This window comes from Phyllostomus discolor, chromosome 4 (genome assembly GCF_004126475.2).
Source record: "Phyllostomus discolor isolate MPI-MPIP mPhyDis1 chromosome 4, mPhyDis1.pri.v3, whole genome shotgun sequence".
In the NCBI taxonomy this organism is placed as follows: Eukaryota; Metazoa; Chordata; class Mammalia; order Chiroptera; family Phyllostomidae; genus Phyllostomus; species Phyllostomus discolor.
In genome coordinates this window covers 71,376,282-71,394,859 of record NC_040906.2, presented here as the reverse complement: position 1 = coordinate 71,394,859, position 18,578 = coordinate 71,376,282, and the positions used below count along the sequence as shown (strand labels likewise).

At 37.6% G+C, this 18,578-nt stretch overlaps 1 protein-coding gene across 1 annotated transcript in view; it reads left to right on the top strand.

The window, feature by feature from the left end:
* Positions 1–18,578, top strand: part of MBD5 (methyl-CpG binding domain protein 5) — an 80,162-nt gene that overhangs the window by 21,063 nt on the left and 40,521 nt on the right. The window contains 5 exon segments of the mRNA XM_036025018.1: positions 3,398–4,067; positions 7,500–7,534; positions 7,537–7,601; positions 8,616–8,796; positions 13,074–15,206. Of these exon segments, the coding sequence (XP_035880911.1) occupies positions 3,955–4,067; positions 7,500–7,534; positions 7,537–7,601; positions 8,616–8,796; positions 13,074–15,206 (2,527 nt within the window). The 5' untranslated portion in view covers positions 3,398–3,954.

The following is an 18,578-nucleotide window of genomic DNA, read 5'->3' as shown; positions in this document are numbered from 1 at the left end:
GTATTCAAATACTCCCACAACTCCATCAAAATTACAACTAAACTACAAAACAACCATCATTCAGGACCTCCTGAAACTAGCTGATGGAAGTCCTACAACCAGGGATTTAAAGAAGCCACATCAAGACTGGTAGTTGGGGTGGAGATGCAGAACAGGCTGGTTCGACACACACATGTGGCAGATAAAAACAGGAAGGATATCTTGACTGTGAAGGTGCCCCCTGAGGATTGAGGGGTCCCAGCCCCATACCAGGCCCCAAAGCTCAGGGTTCCAGTGACAGGATGAGAAGTCCCCACAGCTTCTGGCTGTAAAACCCAGTGGGAACTGAGGCTGAGGGAGATGAAGGGCTTCAAGAATCCCAGACAGTCCTCTTAAAGGGTCTACATAAGGAAATACTTGGATGTACTACCTCTGAGCTTCAGCACTATGACAGCTGCTCAAAAGGCATCAGGGATATATGGGAAGGAACTGAATTGTCTGGCATCAGAGCAAAAGCTAGGGGGCAGCTTTCTCCGAACAGAAGTGCTGGCATAGGCCATTATTTTTTGGTGAGCCCTTCCACCCACCAAGCCAGCAGGCAGGTGCCATATCTAAGTCTCCACCAACCTGGCTATCACTGTTCCCCCAATCCTAGTAATTAGATTCTCTGAGACCATACCCCACCCAATTTATAAGCCCACCCATGCCATTCCCAGTGGTTTTTCCATACAAATGACCTCTCTTGCCGCATGCTTCAGACTTTCCTGAAATTTCTCAGACAAGCAGCACCTGGTCTCTGTGTACCCTGCACCTCTGGCTCAGTGGCCCCAGGCCCAGCACTAGCAGGAGCTGGCCTTAGTTCTCAACTTGACCTCTCCAGGGTACCTCCACTCAAGTAGCAGCTATCTGCAAATAATTCTATAGCCCGTTCCAGGTGGCTCCAGGCAGGGTACAGGTGGTGGCTGACCTTACACCTGTAGGAGGCCCCAGAGCCATTGTGCCCAGTGGACAGCTTCAGATCATACTAGATTACAACCTTGCCACCTCCACAAGCGACACACTCAAGGGGCGGACTGGGTAAGCGGCAAAACCCCACTAGAGCAAGTCTTGCTCCATAGGGTTGGTTCCTGCATAGCAGCTCTTCCACTGTAGTCACAGCTGGTCCTCGAGGCCTAGGGGATCAGTCCCTCCCAGTGATAACCAACAGCAATCAAGGGTGAACTGTAACAGACAGTTCACACAACCCACACAGGGGCACACCTGAAGCACTGAGCCTGGGTAACTGGGGGGCAAGAGGGGGCTCTATCATTGGGCCCTACAGGACACCTACTATACAAGGCCACTTGACCAGTCTGAGAGATGTAGCAGCTCTATCTAATACATAGAAACAAACATAAGAAAGCAGGCAAAAATCAGAGACAAAAATACACATCCCAAATGAAAGGACAAGAGAAATCTGCAGAAAAAGAACTAAATTAAATGGAGGTAAGCAAATCACCAGATACAGAGTTTGAAACAATGATTATAAGGATTCTCAAGGAACTTTGTGAGAACTTCAACAGCATGAAAAAGGACATAGAAACTCTAAAAAAAAATCTAGTCAGAAATGAAGGATACACTAACTGAAATGAAGAATAATTTATAAGGAATCAACAACAAAGTAGATGAAGCCAAGAATCAAATCAACAATTTAGAATTTGAGGGAGCTAAAAACACTCAGTCAGTATACCAAAAAAAAAAATAATAAGGCTGAAGGAAGGAGCCTCTGGGACAATGTCAAGTGTTCCAACATTAACGTCACATAGGTGTTGCAAGGAGAAAGAAATTGAAAGCCTATTTGAAAAAGTAATAACAGAAAACGTTCCTAACTTAATGAAGAAAAGAGACACATGAGTCTACAAAGTGCAGAGAATTCCAGACAAGGTGAACCCCAACAGGCCCACACCAAGACACATAACAATTAAAATGCAAACATTTAAAGACAAGGACAGAATCTTAAAAGCAGCAAGAGAAAAGCAGTTAGTTACTTGCAAGGGAATTCCCTTAAGACTGCCAGCTGATTTCTCAACAGAAACTTTGCCAGCCAGAAGAGAGTGGCAAGAAATATTCAAATGCAGTATATAAATTATGTATTGTAGAACTGTACAACTGAAACCTATATAATTTTATTAACCCATGTTACCCAATATGTTCAATAAAAAGGAAAAAATATTCAAAGTGATGAGAAGCAAGGACTTACAACCAGGGTTTACTCTACCTAGCAAAACCGTCATTTAAAATCAAAGGACAGATAAAGAGCTTTCCAGACAAGGAAAGGCTAAAAGAGTTCATCACCACCAAACCAGTATTACATGAAATGTTACAAGGTCTTCTTTAAGAAGAAGGGGGGAAAAGATAAAAAATATGTACAATGAGGAGAAAAGGGAACCCCAGTGCACTGTTGGTGGTATTGCACAACCACTTGTACAACCACTGTGGAAAACAGTATGGAATTTACTCAGAAAACTAAAAATGTAAATGCCTTTTGACCCAGCAATTCCACTGCTAGGATTATGTCCTAAGAACCCTGAAATGCCAATCCAAAAGAACTTATGTACCCCAATGTTCATAGCAGCACAATTTACAATAGCCAAGTGCTGGAAGCATCCTAGGTGCCCATCAGTAAATGAACAGATCAAAAAACTATGGTACATCTACACAATGGAATTCTACACAGCAGAAAAAAAGAAAGAGCTCCTACCCTTTGCAACAGCATGGATGGAGCTGGAGAGCATTATGCTAAGTGAAATAAGCCAGGCAATGAAAGACAAATACCATTTGATCTCACCATTAATAGGAACCTAATCAACAAAATGAACAAGCAAGCAAAGTATAGCCAAAGACATTGAAATTGAGAACAGGCTGACAATGATCAGAAGGGAGAGGGGAGGGGACAACGGGGAAAAAGGGTGAAGGATTTACAGGAACAATTATAAAGGACATGTGGACAATAACAAGGGGGGGCGTGGAAATAGGAGAGGGAGTCAGGGAGGGCTGGGTGGGAGGGAGGGCTGAGGGGGAAAGGTAGAAAACTGTACTTGAAAAACAATTTTAAAATATGGGTAATAAAATGACAATAAATACATATCTATCAATAATTAAATCTAAAAATCAAAATAAACAAGCAGAACAGAAACAGACATAGATACAAAAAACACTCGGATGGTTGCCAGATGGGAGTGCGGGTTGAGGAAATGGGTGAAAACAGTGAGGGGATTAAGAAGTACAAAAGGACAGTTACAGAATAGTCACAGGTAGTAAAGTACAGCATAGGGAATATAGTCAATAATACTGTAATAACTGTGTGTTGTATCAAGGTGTGCAGGTTCTCAATTTTTCAACATTAAATATACATTTTATATATTTATATATGTTTCAGGTTACATCATTGGGATTTTGAAGACATGAAAACATCAGATGAACCAACCTGCAACATCTTGGATTCAGATTGGAAGATGAAGAAAAAGTTTAAAGAATGTGGCCTCTAAAGGCGGGTAGTACCTGGAAATATTAACCGACTCACATTGTAAAAATGAGACCGATTTCTAAACAGTAGAGATTATTTTAGTCCAACATCAAGGTTCAAGACAACATGTTGAACTAAAAACTACACTCCTCCCCTCCCCCACTTCAGACAGGTACCAGCATTGGTAAATATGATTTTCCTTAGTCAGAAGCACTCCTTTTTACCCATGTAGATCATTCTTAGGAATTAAATATTGGTTATTTAATGTAGATTATAATGGGAAACTGATTTTTTCCACAATGGCAGATTTCAAGGACTTGGTTCCAAACTGAGCCGAAGCGTCCCAGTGCATTTTGTAGTCTGGGAACAACTATGCTGCATTGGCCATTTTTGAAGGCCATCATGCCCTGTAATATAAGGATATCATCTTATTGCTGATATCTTTGGAGAGTCCCAAGCAGATACAGAAAATGAATGGAGGCAAGGAGTGTGATGGAGGGGACAAGGATGGAGGTCTTCCAGCTATACAAGTTCCTGTGGGTTGGCAGCGCCGTGTGGATCAAAACGGAGTTCTTTATGTCAGGTGAGCCCTTATTATTACCTGTGTTACCTCCAACTTTGCAGTCCCAAAATTAAGGAGGTAGAGTCTGTTCCTTTGAGGGAGCAAAATATTGTGACTGACAGCACCTCAAATAAATTTGAATAAATGAACTTTGTGCTAAAAATATTCAGGTGATTTAATCTGTACTATTTTGCAATGTAAATTGCCCTAGGTTACTAGAGAGAATTTTTATGTGTTACTTGTGTTTATATAATGTGTCACTCTGCTTATCACTGTAACAAGGATAAAGAAAAATATAAAGATTTCTAAAAGAAACATAGGTGTCATTACCACGTCCACAGGAGAATGTAAATACTGGAAACAGAACTCTGATGTCTCTTGACAGTGTGATTTTGTCCTTCACGGTACTTCAGCTGGATTTTCGGATGTAAGGTTAATGTTTTTATCTATAGGCAGTTTTAATTATTACACTCCTTAATGCCTAATATTATATAAAAATTTCCCAGTTTTTTCTGCACAGTTTTTGAGCTATACCTTTCAATTTTATAGTAAAAAAAAAAATCATGATGTAGATGGCTCTTCATCTCTCATACAAAAATCATACAAATAAAATGCAAATGCCAGGTCTTTTAAATTTTGAAGGCAGGTATCGCTGATAGAACAAGTTGAATGGAATAACTAAACTGTTGGCAAGAAGTTTCATTCTTATTATCAAATAACTGATATCCAAGTTCCTTACATAGTAGTTTATCAATAGTATATGAAACGTTACAATACCATAAATCTTTCTTTGTGATATAATACAAATTATTAGAAATAGACTTAGAACTTTTTTTTAAGATACCACACTGCATCATTATGTTAATGCTGTTACTTTTAATGCAGTTATGTGTATCTTCGCTTCAATGGAATTCTCCATTGTGCAGATATATTTATATGAAAGAGGTATTTGCCCCTATATAAATGATTTCATGTCATAACTCAAAATCCAATTTAGATTCTGTCTTGGGTTGGTTTGTGTTAGGTGTTTCTTAACAATTGAAATTCTTTTACACATTAGTTTTGTTTGTTTGCTTCTGGGAATGTTAAAGATGTGCTCTATGTTAATTAGAGTGAAGGAATAAGGACGCAGGGGATGCAGAGCGTGTCCCAGGGTGGGTAAGGTGGACACATGGGGTGACTTTCTAAAAGTGTTCATATTGCCCATGCTGTTACCACACTGTCAGAAACACTTGGTTATTAATATAATGTAGCTAGATATGAGTGTTATTGCTTATATTTATGATTGTTCTAGTCTATAAGGAGCAAGTATGTGTTCATCTTAGAGCAAATGACTCAGATCTTGATAATCTATTTTTTTTACTTCATCTTCATTCCAGTGAAAGACAGATCAGCTTTCTGGATTGCTGGAAACTAAGTTAAACCCTGGAGGGGTTAGGGGAGGGGTTAGGGGAGGGGCGGGGTTGGTAGAGGTAAATGCAGACAACTATACTTGAACAACAATAAAATAATTTTAAAAAAATAAAACAAAATTTACTTAAAAAAAAAACTAAGTTAAACCACAATAAGTCTAGGAATCTGTCAGTTATCTTTTTCGTGATTTTCCATGCATAAGTAGACTTTGCTGTATATTAGTGTGAGGTAGCTTAAGTTCTCCAAATCCAAGTCTACACTAAGAACTCTTTTCACAACTAACTCTGCCAGATAAGGTAAAACACTTTCAAATAAATTAAGCCAGTATGGTTCAATCTGTTTGTATGCAACTGGTGACATTACTACCTGAACACATAGGAGGCTGGCCCCCTTCGGTAGCCCCCTTCTCAGTGTGCAGTTTGCTGGTAATTTTTAGGTTTGTCTTCAGCTGCTGTGCCTCAGGGAGGCATTGAGGCTGCACAGTAGATTTCCCATCTGCTTCCAACCTCATAAGCTTTATCTATGCCTTAAGACTTACAACTATTTTTATGTTAATTATTACTCCCAAAAGTTAATTAAAGAGATACAACTAAAGAAAAGAACTGAACTGACTGATTGAGAGGAATTGTTTTTAAAGTGTCTAGAGTGCTCTGGTAGAATTTAGGAGCTTTTGTCTTCCGTTTTAATTTTCCAGTTAAATTCCTCTAGGATTCAGTCAGTACATTTTCTTTAACTGTAAAATGTTAGGCAATTTCATGTCACAAAACTCATGAAATTTTCAAGTCTTTGGTGATCTTATTTTATTTAAATTAGCAGGACTCCAAAACATCTCATCCTTACCACTGGAGTGGAACTCAAGTCTATAATATGGGAATCATTACTTTTTACAGACTATTTGAAAAAAAATTGTTAGCCTAAGTAAATGAATGAGTGAATTGACAAAGTTGAGGATTTTAGTTGAAGTGTTCTACATGCGTAAGTCACTTACATGATTGTCCATAAATAAAATATTAATTATATTTTAAAGCTGGTTCATTTATAGATACAAACTACCTGTAGTAGAATAGTCTACCCCTGGTAGTGTAATACTTTGTATTATTTCTGGTCAAGTCCAAATTTGATCAGAAGGCTTAAGTGAAGGTTTTGGTAAGTAGTCAGAAATAAAGGGTATTCTTGAATGAAAACTATATAATAATTTTTAAGGCTGTAAAATCAATATTTTAATAGCAAACATCTTAAAATGCAAACGATCTATTTTAAACTAACCCCCATTGTGGCTAAAAATGGAATAAAAGCAAGGAGTAATAATCTGAGAACACAACCCATTTACCAGCCAGAAGACCTGGCAGGCACCTTCCTGCCACTGAAACCCTGTTTCCTCAAGAGTCCCCTCAGCCTTTGTCAGATCTGCCTGGCTTCTCTCTCCTTGTCTGAATGGTTCGGCTCTTCACTGTAATTGGAGTTGAGCCGCACAAATCTATCTTCAAAGAAACACATGGATGAGGGAAAAGAAAAAAGAAACCTATTTTTACATAGGGGCAACTTGGACCTAGTCTCCAAGATTAAAGGAGAGAACTTGCTAGCTCCAACTTTTGTACACTTAGTGACTTTCTGGTTTGACCTCCAGTGTGTTCCTAAATTTCCGTTTTTTCTCCAACAGCTCTAAATGTACATCTTCTGGTTTAAAATGATAATGATTACTTTCATGTAGTTTTCTTGTTTCTTTCTTGCTTGCTTCTATCGTCTTTTCTTAAGAATAGCATTTTCCCCAATCTAGTCCATTTTTGGATTTCAGAATACTTCTGTTTAATTTTCTATGAAGATCTGTGTTTTTCTGAGAAACATTTTGGTTCAAAAGAAAGAGTGATAGTGCTGAAAGGCTATAATTTAGTAGCTAACATAATATTGACAAAGAAAATGCTTTTCCTTAGTAGGAAAATATAATCCCATGAAGAAAGTAAGACTATAAATTATGCCTTTTTTCACATAATATGTGCAGTCAGAATTATTTCCTGATGTTTTGTAAAATTATTTTTACAGTCCCAGTGGGTCTTTGTTATCTTGCTTGGAGCAGGTTAAACATACCTGCTTACTGACGGAACATGCAAGTGTGGCTTGGAATGTCCTCTTATTCTTCCCAAGGTAACCATTTCACAACAGATCTCTCAGCAATTTTTTTATTTTTTAGGTGTTTTGTGTATTTGCATTTCTCATTTGACATTTCATTTTTACATTACTTCTCCAATCACATATGCCTTTTAAAGTCTAACTAGATATCTTTTGCATGCATTTTGGAATACTTAGTGATTGTGGAAAATGGTTCAAATCCTGGAGTCATTTTTAAATATTTTATATTAAATATTTTGTTAAAACTTCTTTTGCCCATTTTATTAGAGCCATACCTATGTTCACCATTTAATAGTGCAGTATTTTCTTTCCCAACTGTAACTGTTCAGTCTGCAATGATAAATCTGCCACCAATGTTTCTAAAAATCACAAAGCTAACATGTGAAACTGTTTTACTTCTTTGCAAGGTAGAAAGTAAAAATTGTGATAAATGATAAAATATTACTACCATAGAAATAGACCATTGTTCTCTGAGTACCTATTAGGGTGCCAGTTTTAGAACTGGGGTTAACAGATACCTTCTTTCTTCTTATTTGTGTGTCACATCATTACAAAAAGTTAATTTGAAACATCTCATATGTACTCAATAAATAATATTCTTTTAAAACAGAGAAATAAATTTTTAATAGGTGAACGGTAATGTTAATATAGTAATAAAATTAAGCCAAAGCAAAAATTAGCATGTAGAAATGTCACCTTGTGGATTTTAAATTAAACTTCACCTATTTTTACACTGTTATAGCATCAGGAAATATCTATATTGGCAACATTATCAGTATATCTTTGCATGTATTTATCTTGGCTATCTTAGAATTAGGATAATTTTCATTACTTACTATGCCGCTAAAAACCATGAGTTCAGCAAAAGTATTTACCAAGTTATATAAAGTTGCTTTTCTTAAATTTAAAAACTGGAGAAAATTTTATTCAGATTTGTGGCTTAATCTACGTAAAGAAATTCTTTAAACAAAGGATCTTTTTATTTAATGCTTTTACAACATACTCTAAACAAAGGCTGTCCTTTTCCAGGTGTTTAATTTTGATCCCGGAGCTGCTGTGAAACAAAGAACTGCAGAAGACGTTAAAGCAGATGAAGATGTCACAAAGCTATGCATACACAAAAGAAAAATCATCGCAGTGGCCACACTTCATAAAAGCATGGAAGCCCCACATCCTTCTCTGGTGCTTACCAGTCCCGGAGGAGGAACAAGTATGTAACACTGGGGAGGGTTTAGGATTTGCTTCCCCACCACTCTCCTGGAGGAGTCATGAGAAACCACTTTGCCAAGCGTTTTCCAAGTCCACTTTTCAAACATGCACATGGCTGTTAAAGTTATGAATGTTTTATCATTTTATTACAAATAGCAAATTCATTCTGAAAAGTTGCAAGAATTTCTGGAAAATTCTTAGGAATTTGTTTCCCAAAATTTCCTGTCCAAATAAATCATCTAGTTAAAAAATTAGACTAAACATTGATTAGCACATATCAATGTTATGCAGGTATAGAACTCAGCTAACAAAAAGAAAGTGCCACAGATTTTTAGGAAACTAATGTAGCCTTTATTGGAGTGTGTGGTATCAAATGCTCAAATGCAACTAGCAATATTTTCAAGAACTAGCAGTATTATTTTTTCTGTCATTTAACAGCTATTTACTGAGCACCTACTAACAGATCTTACCTTGTTGGCAACTTTTTGTATCTTCCCCAACATGCTCGTATGTATGCATGCATGCTTTCACTTTCTAAAAAAATTCAAAGATGCAGAAAACTCGCATGAACAGTTCATTGAATACCACATACCCTTTATCCAGATTCACTAATTAATAATTTTGTTGCAGAAATTGCAGATGCTATGAAAATCGACCCCTAAATAGTTCAACACACAAAGACATTTTCCTCATAAACCAAAATCTAATGATGGTTTTCAGGAAATTTAAGAATGATATAATATTATCTAATATGTAGTCTATATTAAAATTTCTCCAATTGTCCTAATAGTTTCTTCTTATAGTTATTTTTAATCCAGTTTTTTTTCAGTTCAGGTTGCAGTCAGAGATTGTGCACTACAGTTAGTTGTGATGTTTCTCTAACCTACAGCAATTCCCCAGTCTCTTTCATTCTTTCCTGGCACTGACGTCTGTGAAGGGTTGTCGGATGTTCCTCAGTTTGGATTTGCCTGATTGTGTCCTCATATGTATATTCGGGTTAAACACTTTTTGCTAGTAATAGTGCATAGGTGATGTTATGCCCTCCCCAGGAGGCACATAGTGTCAGTTTACCCCAAATTGATGACATTAAGTTTGATTGCTTGGTTATAGGTATATCCATCTGATTACTCCATTGTTAAGGTACCCTTTCCCTTCACAATTAATATGTAATCTGTGGAATCATACTTTGAGACTGAGGAACTTCTTTTTGTAAGGGCTAGAGTATTAACTCTCTCTAAAATATTACAGTCTGCGTAACACTTGAATAATAATAATTCAGAATAAAATATGGCCAAGTGCCAAAATATTTGTTTATGAAAGAAAAGTGATGTTGTTCTGCAAAGCTCTGAGAAAAATAGAGATGATGAGTATAGCCTGTAGTGATCAGCGAAAGCAGATTTGAACCAACCTGGGAAATGGTAGGATTTAGACATATGAGAGATAAGAAAATTCCTGTCCTATGTAGAAGTGATGATGGGGAAACTAATCTGACTGGAGGGGAGTTAAGCCTGTGTAGGTAAATTGGGGCCCAATACGGACTTTCATACAAAGAGGAGCAGCTGTGCCATCATACAGGTGCAGGTTTACACTCAGAACTCAGGGCACAGGGCAGGGAGAGGCGAACTGAGCAGCTGTTAGAGAGCTCCTTTCCAATAACCCTCTGACCTTTAAACCTTAACAGGAAAGATCAGAAAAAAAATTGCTCTGCTAAGGTATGTAAGAAAACAAAATCTTGTAAGGGATTTTTCTTTTTTTTTAATGAGCTACATTTTTTTAATTAAAAGATATTGCAATAAAGACATTTAATAGTAATGAAGTATTTAATACAAATATCTTGCCACCTTGATATAACTATGTTTTCATTTTTGCATATACTCATATCTGCTGCTTTTCTCATATCATATCAAACAGTTCTACATCTTTCTACAGAGTCTACCTTGTTGTCTTTTTAATGAACTTAACAGAGTCACCATTTGGTCCTTTGTCATACCCTATACATACAAGTTTCATTATTGAAAATAAAGGTAAATATTTAACTGGTACAGGTATAAGATGTATATGTCTATCCCCTTTTAAAATGGTGTACTTTTGGATTAATTGCTACTGTTCTACTAGCTTTAGACATAACATTTATTTCACTTTTCTTATTTTAAACTGTTATCATAAGGTTGAACTTTAAATAATTAAATGTTAAGAAGGCTCGTATAGAAGTTTTCACCTCTAACATACATAAACATATATTTAGTTCTTGCTTATTCTTTTGAAAGGTCTCCATGAAAGCCCTTGATGGATACCTAACATTCATATTTATCAGCCCTTGTAACACTTGTGTTCCTAACCTGAACATAATCACAGCAAGACTTCTGTTGTGTATTTAGTATTCCTGTTATTTTAAAGATGGTAACTGTTTTTCCGCAGGTATGGAAGAAATCCTTTTAAAACCACAGTTATTTTCTAAATTCTGTTGAATATTAAAAAAAGCCAATGCCTACATTTTTAATCATTTAACTATAAATAATTATATAAATACCCAAGAAAAGGCACAAGTCTGTAGTATAGTTACTGAAGAGGACACAGAAGCCCTGTAACAGGGCTGATACCTGAGTTCTCCCCATATGCCACATACGGTGCCTCATATATGTATTTTTCATATATGTATTATTTTTATTGCAACCTTTAAAAATCTCTTTTTAACAAGAAAGTAAGTTCAGGGGAGTTTATCTAGTACAATTCTCTTATATCATTGGTTCTCAACTTTTCATTTATTATGTCCAGAAATCACTCTATCAGACATCTTCACCATGCTGCAGACAGAAAGCCCACATTTCCACACTGCATTCTCTTACTTCTTGAATGCACCCTACCTAGACCTCTGTGTACCCCAAGTTGAGAACCAGTGTCTTAGAAATTATTACATGATTTGATCTGTGTGTTACCTAGAATGTAGAAGTACAGGCATCCTAAATTTGCAAGTATTCACTTGAGTAAATATACTTCTGATTGCAGATGAATTCAAATATACCTGCCTATATGTTGTAAGTCTCAGAGGAGAAATGGCCAGTGTGGTGTGAGTGGTACCACTCACATCCCCCGTGCCTGTGGTAGACTCAGTGGGCTCGCACAGAACCCAGCAAAGCTTAGCATCCTTTTCATCACAGCCCTCTGAGCAGCCACCACCAGTTGATGGGACTTGTCCTATGAAATCAGTTGTCTTTGCTATCCCTGCTTTAGAAGGTACAACTTTGTAAAATAGTTAAATATCCTTAGGAGCTAAAAAGCTTAAACCTTGAATTCTGACAAGATAAAGTGAAAGTTCAGTCCAATGTGCCAGATGCCTTTGTTGCCTGTATTCTGTCTGATCTCCAAAGGAACTGAAGGGATTCCAGAAAGCCAGTGAGGGAGCAGTGCACTCTGTAAAAAGAGAATTCTCAATTAGAACTCAGTACTGAAGATTTAGCACTCTGACTAAATTTTGCATGGGGATTCTCCCTAACAGAAGAATTGCAGTCTTTTACCTGAGTTGATCAACTAAAGCCGTTTGTGCAGTAACAACTGATTAATGGCAAAGAAACTGCACTGTTACATAAGACTCAATGGGCAGCTAGACATGATTGCAGTATCACTGCATTTACTCTTGTTCTTGCTCCCATTATAAAAGATTCTGAATCCCATTCACTTAATTCACAAAAATTAAGACTCTTACTCTCACAGTGAAAATGGTGGGATAAGGAAGCGTTTCTTTTAGCCATCCTGAGGAGGTTTCAGTAAGAGAAACATGAATAGGGTAACAGATTTTTTGGTGAAAATGGCAATTCATTTAAATCACCCAAGTAAATATGCCACACAGATAACAATTATCTATTGTAACTGTGTCCCTAAAAAATTCAAATCCAATAAGATAGTAACACCATCATTTCCATCTGGGCTGTCAGTCTTGATTTTGCATATTCTAAATATTATTGGAATGGCTAATGTCATTGTGAACTGATTCAGATTTCCATCCTTTCTCCACAGATAGGAGGCAAACAAGCATAATGAGCAGTTAATTGAGAACTTTTGGCCAACTGAGGGAGAATAATGTGCATTTTTTAAATCAAAATTTAATGTAGAGTGCAGAATTTCTAGTTGCATAGAGGCACAGCTTCTGTTTGCAGATTTCTATTTCCAGGTGCCCTCCCTTCCTCATTTCCTCCTTTCCTTCCCTCCCCACAATACCTCCCCCCAATACAAAAGAATTTACACTCCTTAACAGACTTTTTTCTCTCTCTCACACATCAGATGCAACTCCAGTAGTACCTTCACGGGCAGCAACTCCAAGATCTATAAGAAGTAAGCCTCATGAAGGAATTACAAATTCTGTAATGCCTGAATGTAAGAATCCTTTCAAGTTAATGATTGGATCGTCAAATGCCATGGGAAGGCTGTATGTACAAGAACTGCCTGGAAGCCAGCAACAAGAACTCCACCCTGTCTACCCCCGGCAAAGATTGGGCAGCAGTGAACATGGACAGAAATCTCCATTCCGTGGCAGCCACGGAGGCCTGCCCAGCCCAGCATCGTCAGGATCCCAGATTTATGGAGATGGCTCAATCTCTCCAAGGACTGACCCACTTGGAAGCCCCGATGTTTTCACAAGAAATAATCCTGGTTTTCATGGAGCTCCCAATTCTAGTCCTATTCACCTGAATAGGACTCCTCTTTCTCCACCTTCAGTAATGCTACATGGTTCTCCTGTACAGTCATCCTGTGCAATGGCTGGAAGGACTAATATACCTCTTTCCCCAACCTTGACTACAAAGAGTCCAGTAATGAAAAAACCAATGTGTAATTTTTCAACTAATATGGAAATACCACGAGCAATGTTCCACCACAAACCACCCCAAGGCCCACCTCCCCCTCCACCTTCTTGTGCTCTTCAGAAAAAGCCATTAACATCTGAGAAAGATCCACTTGGCATTCTTGACCCTATTCCTAGTAAACCAGTGAATCAGAACCCTGTTATCATTAATCCAACTAGTTTCCATTCAAATGTCCACTCTCAGGTACCTGTGATGAATGTAAGCATGCCTCCTGCTGTTGTTCCTTTGCCAAGTAATCTCCCTTTGCCAACTGTAAAACCTGGTCACATGAATCATGGGAGTCATGTACAAAGAGTTCAGCATTCAGCTTCAACCTCCCTGTCCCCTTCTCCAGTGACATCCCCAGTGCACATGATGGGGGCTGGAATTGGAAGGATTGAGGCATCGCCCCAAAGATCACGCTCCTCTTCCACATCATCAGATCACGGAAATTTCATGATGCCACCTCTAGGACCCCAGGTCACTTGCAGTGGTATCAAGGTTCCACCCAGGTCACCAAGGTCAACAATAGGGTCCCCAAGACCTTCAATGCCATCAAGCCCTTCTACCAAGTCCGATGGACATCATCAGTACAAGGATATCCCTAACCCATTAATTGCTGGAATGAGTAATGTACTAAATACCCCAAGCAGTGCAGCTTTTCCTACTGCATCTGCCGGAAGTGGTTCTGTAAAGAGTCAGCCTGGTTTGCTGGGAATGCCTTTAAATCAGATCTTGAACCAGCACAATGCTGCCTCCTTTCCAGCAAGTAGTTTACTCTCAGCAGCAGCCAAAGCACAGCTAGCAAATCAAAACAAACTTGCTAGTAACAACAGTAGCAGCAGTAGCAGTTCTGGAGCTGTTGCTGGCAGTGGCAACACTGAAGGACATAGCACTTTAAACACCATGTTCCCTCCTACTGCCAACATGCTTCTCCCAACAGGTGAAGGGCAAAGTGGTCGAGCAGCACTAAGAGATAAGCTGATGTCTCAGCAAAAAGACTCATTGCGGAAAAGAAAACAGCCACCTACCACGGTTTTGAGTTTGCTCAGACAGTCTCAAATGGATAGTTCTTCAGTTCCTAAACCTGGGCCCGACTTGCTAAGGAAGCAAAGTCAGGGTTCTTTTCCCATCAGTTCAATGTCTCAGTTACTACAGTCTATGAGTTGTCAAAGCTCTCACTTGAGTAGCAATAGTACCCCGGGTTGCGGGGCCTCAAATACTGCTTTGCCTTGCTCTGCTAACCAGCTGCATTTTACAGATCCCAATATGAACTCCAGTGTTCTTCAGAATTCATTGACACAGAACATACCTTTAAGAGGGGAAGCCGTGCACTGCCACAATGCAAACACTAACTTTGTTCACAGTAACAGTTCAGTCCCAAACCACCATCTTGCAGGTTTAATAAATCAAATTCAGGCTAGCGGGAACTGTGGGATGCTCAGTCAGTCGGGCATGGCTTTAGGAAATTCATTACATCCCAATCCACCTCAGTCAAGAATTTCAACGTCCTCTACTCCAGTGATACCAAACAGCATTGTTAGCAGCTATAATCAAACAAGTTCTGAAGCAGGTATGGTTTTATTAGAAAAAAGTACCCAGAGGTACTAAACTTTTCTACGTTTTTTAAAATTTGTACCGAAATATTTATTATAAGAAATGATCCTTTCCCCATTGTGAAATTCTCATCACTTCTTTAGTATTTATAATTTTATTTACAGAATGCTAGGGATTTGCCTATTAGAAAAAAAATAACAGCCAAGGGGATTCCCTGTGTTTCCGTTATTTGTTGTCCATCTGTGTCATTTCAAGTATCAGTCGCTGTTCAGCCGGTCACGTAGGCATTGGACTATAAGCTGCAGAAGAAGCCATAGAAGGCAGGGAGTGCTGGTTCACGAGCCGTGTACTCGGTTGGTGCCAACATGAAAGCTGTTTCCCCTAGCTTTTGTTTGTATTCAGGTAAATGAAGCTCCTCTTGGAAGACCCAAAAAGGCAAAAATAAATGGATTTTCTATTCTTGCTGCTGGCCAGAAATAGGTGAATGGATAGGAAAAGGTAACTAGAAGTTGTATGAAGTAGAAAGCTGTCTTCTAATGTGTTTTCTTATCCTAGTTTGCTATCCTTTATTATTATTTGTTCAAGAAAATTAAAAAATGGACATTGACAACTCTCTTTTTAAAAAGGGTAATAATTTAAGTTTTCTAATAAAAAAAGGCTTGAAAACCTGATTTCCAGAATTTTTGATCTTGAAATTGTTTTTTACAGTTTCCTTGTAGAACTAAACCATTATTTTTAGCATTGACAGTAAGGTTTTTGAACCCACATTTATTTGTGTTTATTTATTTGTGTTTCTTCATCCACTACTAATGTAGAACATTTATTTAAAAGCAGACACATTAGAAGGAACTGTATTTTGTGCAATAGAATCATCAGAAATTGTTATTAAAAACTGTAAAGAGCCACTAAAGAGGGAAACTCATTGAGACATCTGAAAATTTTACCATGAAAACAGTAGAATATCCAAAACACAGCACTAACAATTTGGGAGGTTTGTGGGAAAGGACAAGGAGGAAATAAAAGGTAGTTGTACAGACAATATTGTTCAAATATGAAAACAGTGGGCTTTAAAAACCAGAATGCTATTGAACACGAGGAAACTGCTGAGGCTGTTAATAATAAGCTACTGTGTAGGTCTGTACAGACTGTATTGTACCACCCTGCCGGGCAAGCGCTACAACCTTCTTTCTTCTGTTTGTTGCTGAGGGTGAAATCAAGTGTTCTTTCCCCTGTGTAACAACTCCACTTGCCATCCTCCACAACTTGTGCTGTGTGTTATGTCCTGTTGTCAGGGTTTAATGAAAACCCATTCATTGACGCTTTGTGTTAAAAAGAATGTAAGGTAGGGAAGATAATTGAAATCATCAGTGCCTTCTTGATATTTGTAATCTAAGGAATCTCATGAAAATATTTTTTGTGTTTAAGAGGATACTTTCGCCAAACGTGCTTCCACTTTTTCAATGATTCATATTCCTTTTTAGATAATACCACACAAATGAAAATTTAATCTTATGTATTTAACAGATTAAATTTATATGAAATAAGCAACTGTTTAAAAATGCGCAATATTTATTAAGCATACCTTCAGTCACTTAGATGAGGCATTGCTAGTCTCTTATCATATTTTTAAATTTTCATACCCCTTACCTCAACTTACTTCGTTTCAGGTCTCCATTCATATTGAAAAGTGTATGCATTTTATTAATGATGTATTTAAATTTATAATGGGAAAGACCAACATTTATATTCTTGTTCTGATTGTCAAGTTTAGACTTATTTTATATAGTCCGAAACATGTATTTTCTTGTTCCACGCATCTCTGTAAAACATTGGATCTGGATTCCCAGTGCTGGGAGTGTCAAAACACACAGGTTGAAAATTTATTAGTCTAAGAAAAGTATTGGTTTATAAATAGCTAAAAGGGACAAGAATAAATGTCTAGTAAATGATATGGATATGAATGATCATATGTAAGCTAATAGAAAGCATATGCTTGATGGATACCTAGGTCAGCAAGAATTTTTAAGATATTAAACTCAATAAAATTAAATACTCATTGAGATCTGATATGCAGCTAGTTATGAAAATGAGTAGCTTTACAAATTAATGTAATTCTTTTGTTGAGCTGAATATTGAAGAGGTCTCTAATGCCATTTTTCTTTTTGATAAGTAGTGAATTGTATCATGGAATGTTCTGTCATTGTCACTGCTTAGACTAAATATTTATTTACACTGACATTTATCCATCCATCAAATAAGCACCCAGGCTGGTGTTGAGTCAGACAGCAGATGATGGTCACCAGTATCTCTGTAAGCTTTGCTAGGTATTCCTAGCATACCAGGTAGAAACAAGAAGAAAAACACTTTTATTCTTAAAATGTTGCTTATAGCTTTTATTGAGTACATATTATGTGCCAGGTGATTTACCTATATTATTTCTAATTTATGCAGTTTTCCAAAGTATAAGGTATTATGTCCCATTTTTCAGATGAGTAAACTGAGCATCAGAGAATGTAACTGCCCAAAATCATACATAACTGAATTAGGATTTGAACTCAGGTTCATCTAACTCTAAAATCCATTTTCTTCTCAACTGCCGAAGTTCTTCAACTAAAACATTTAGTGGTCAAAAATACTCTTCCCTTTCGACATCTTAAAAACTATCCAACAGATAATGAATTGAAGCACACTGACACGTTAGAAACCATGTTTTTAAACTTTTGATGGGCTGTTAGACAAAACTCAGTTACTTTTGCCTTCTCTCTTTGGATTCTGACATCATAGTGTACAATGATTAGAATGTGTCAGTGCAGATGAAATGTCCAAAATATCAAGGGAACTGCCTTGCCTTTGTGAATCGAGTTTGGTGACCTTTATTTTAATGAATTGGTATCATCTCACTCACTCAGATGAGAACATGTTTCCTTGTGGATCATGTGTCATCAGACTTTTGCAGGAGGCAGTGGTGCACATGTCGGTCTCGCCTTCCCAAGCAGGACAGCTCAGGGGAGAGTAAAAGAGGCTCACAGGCTGCGGGCCCACTCTGCTCTAAAAGAGCCGGAGCAGAACTTGGGTCGCCTCCTGGTTGGTGCAGTGCCTTTTCCACTTTCCAAAGCAACAGCCCAAAAATGTTCCATTAAGACATCAAATCACTTGCTCTGAAAATGCCTCATTCTACTGGTAATTTATTTTTTAAAACTTCTTTTAAAAGAGTTTTTCTATCTTAAACACCCAAATATAGACTTTGGGGACCTACCAGTGAATTCTATGAGACACACTCAAGTATGACAATGGAAGGCAAAGATCATAAAAAGAATCAGATAAAATATGAATGCTTAGAAAACATTTGTAAAACTTAAGACCACCAAGGTTTTAATAGTTCTATGTA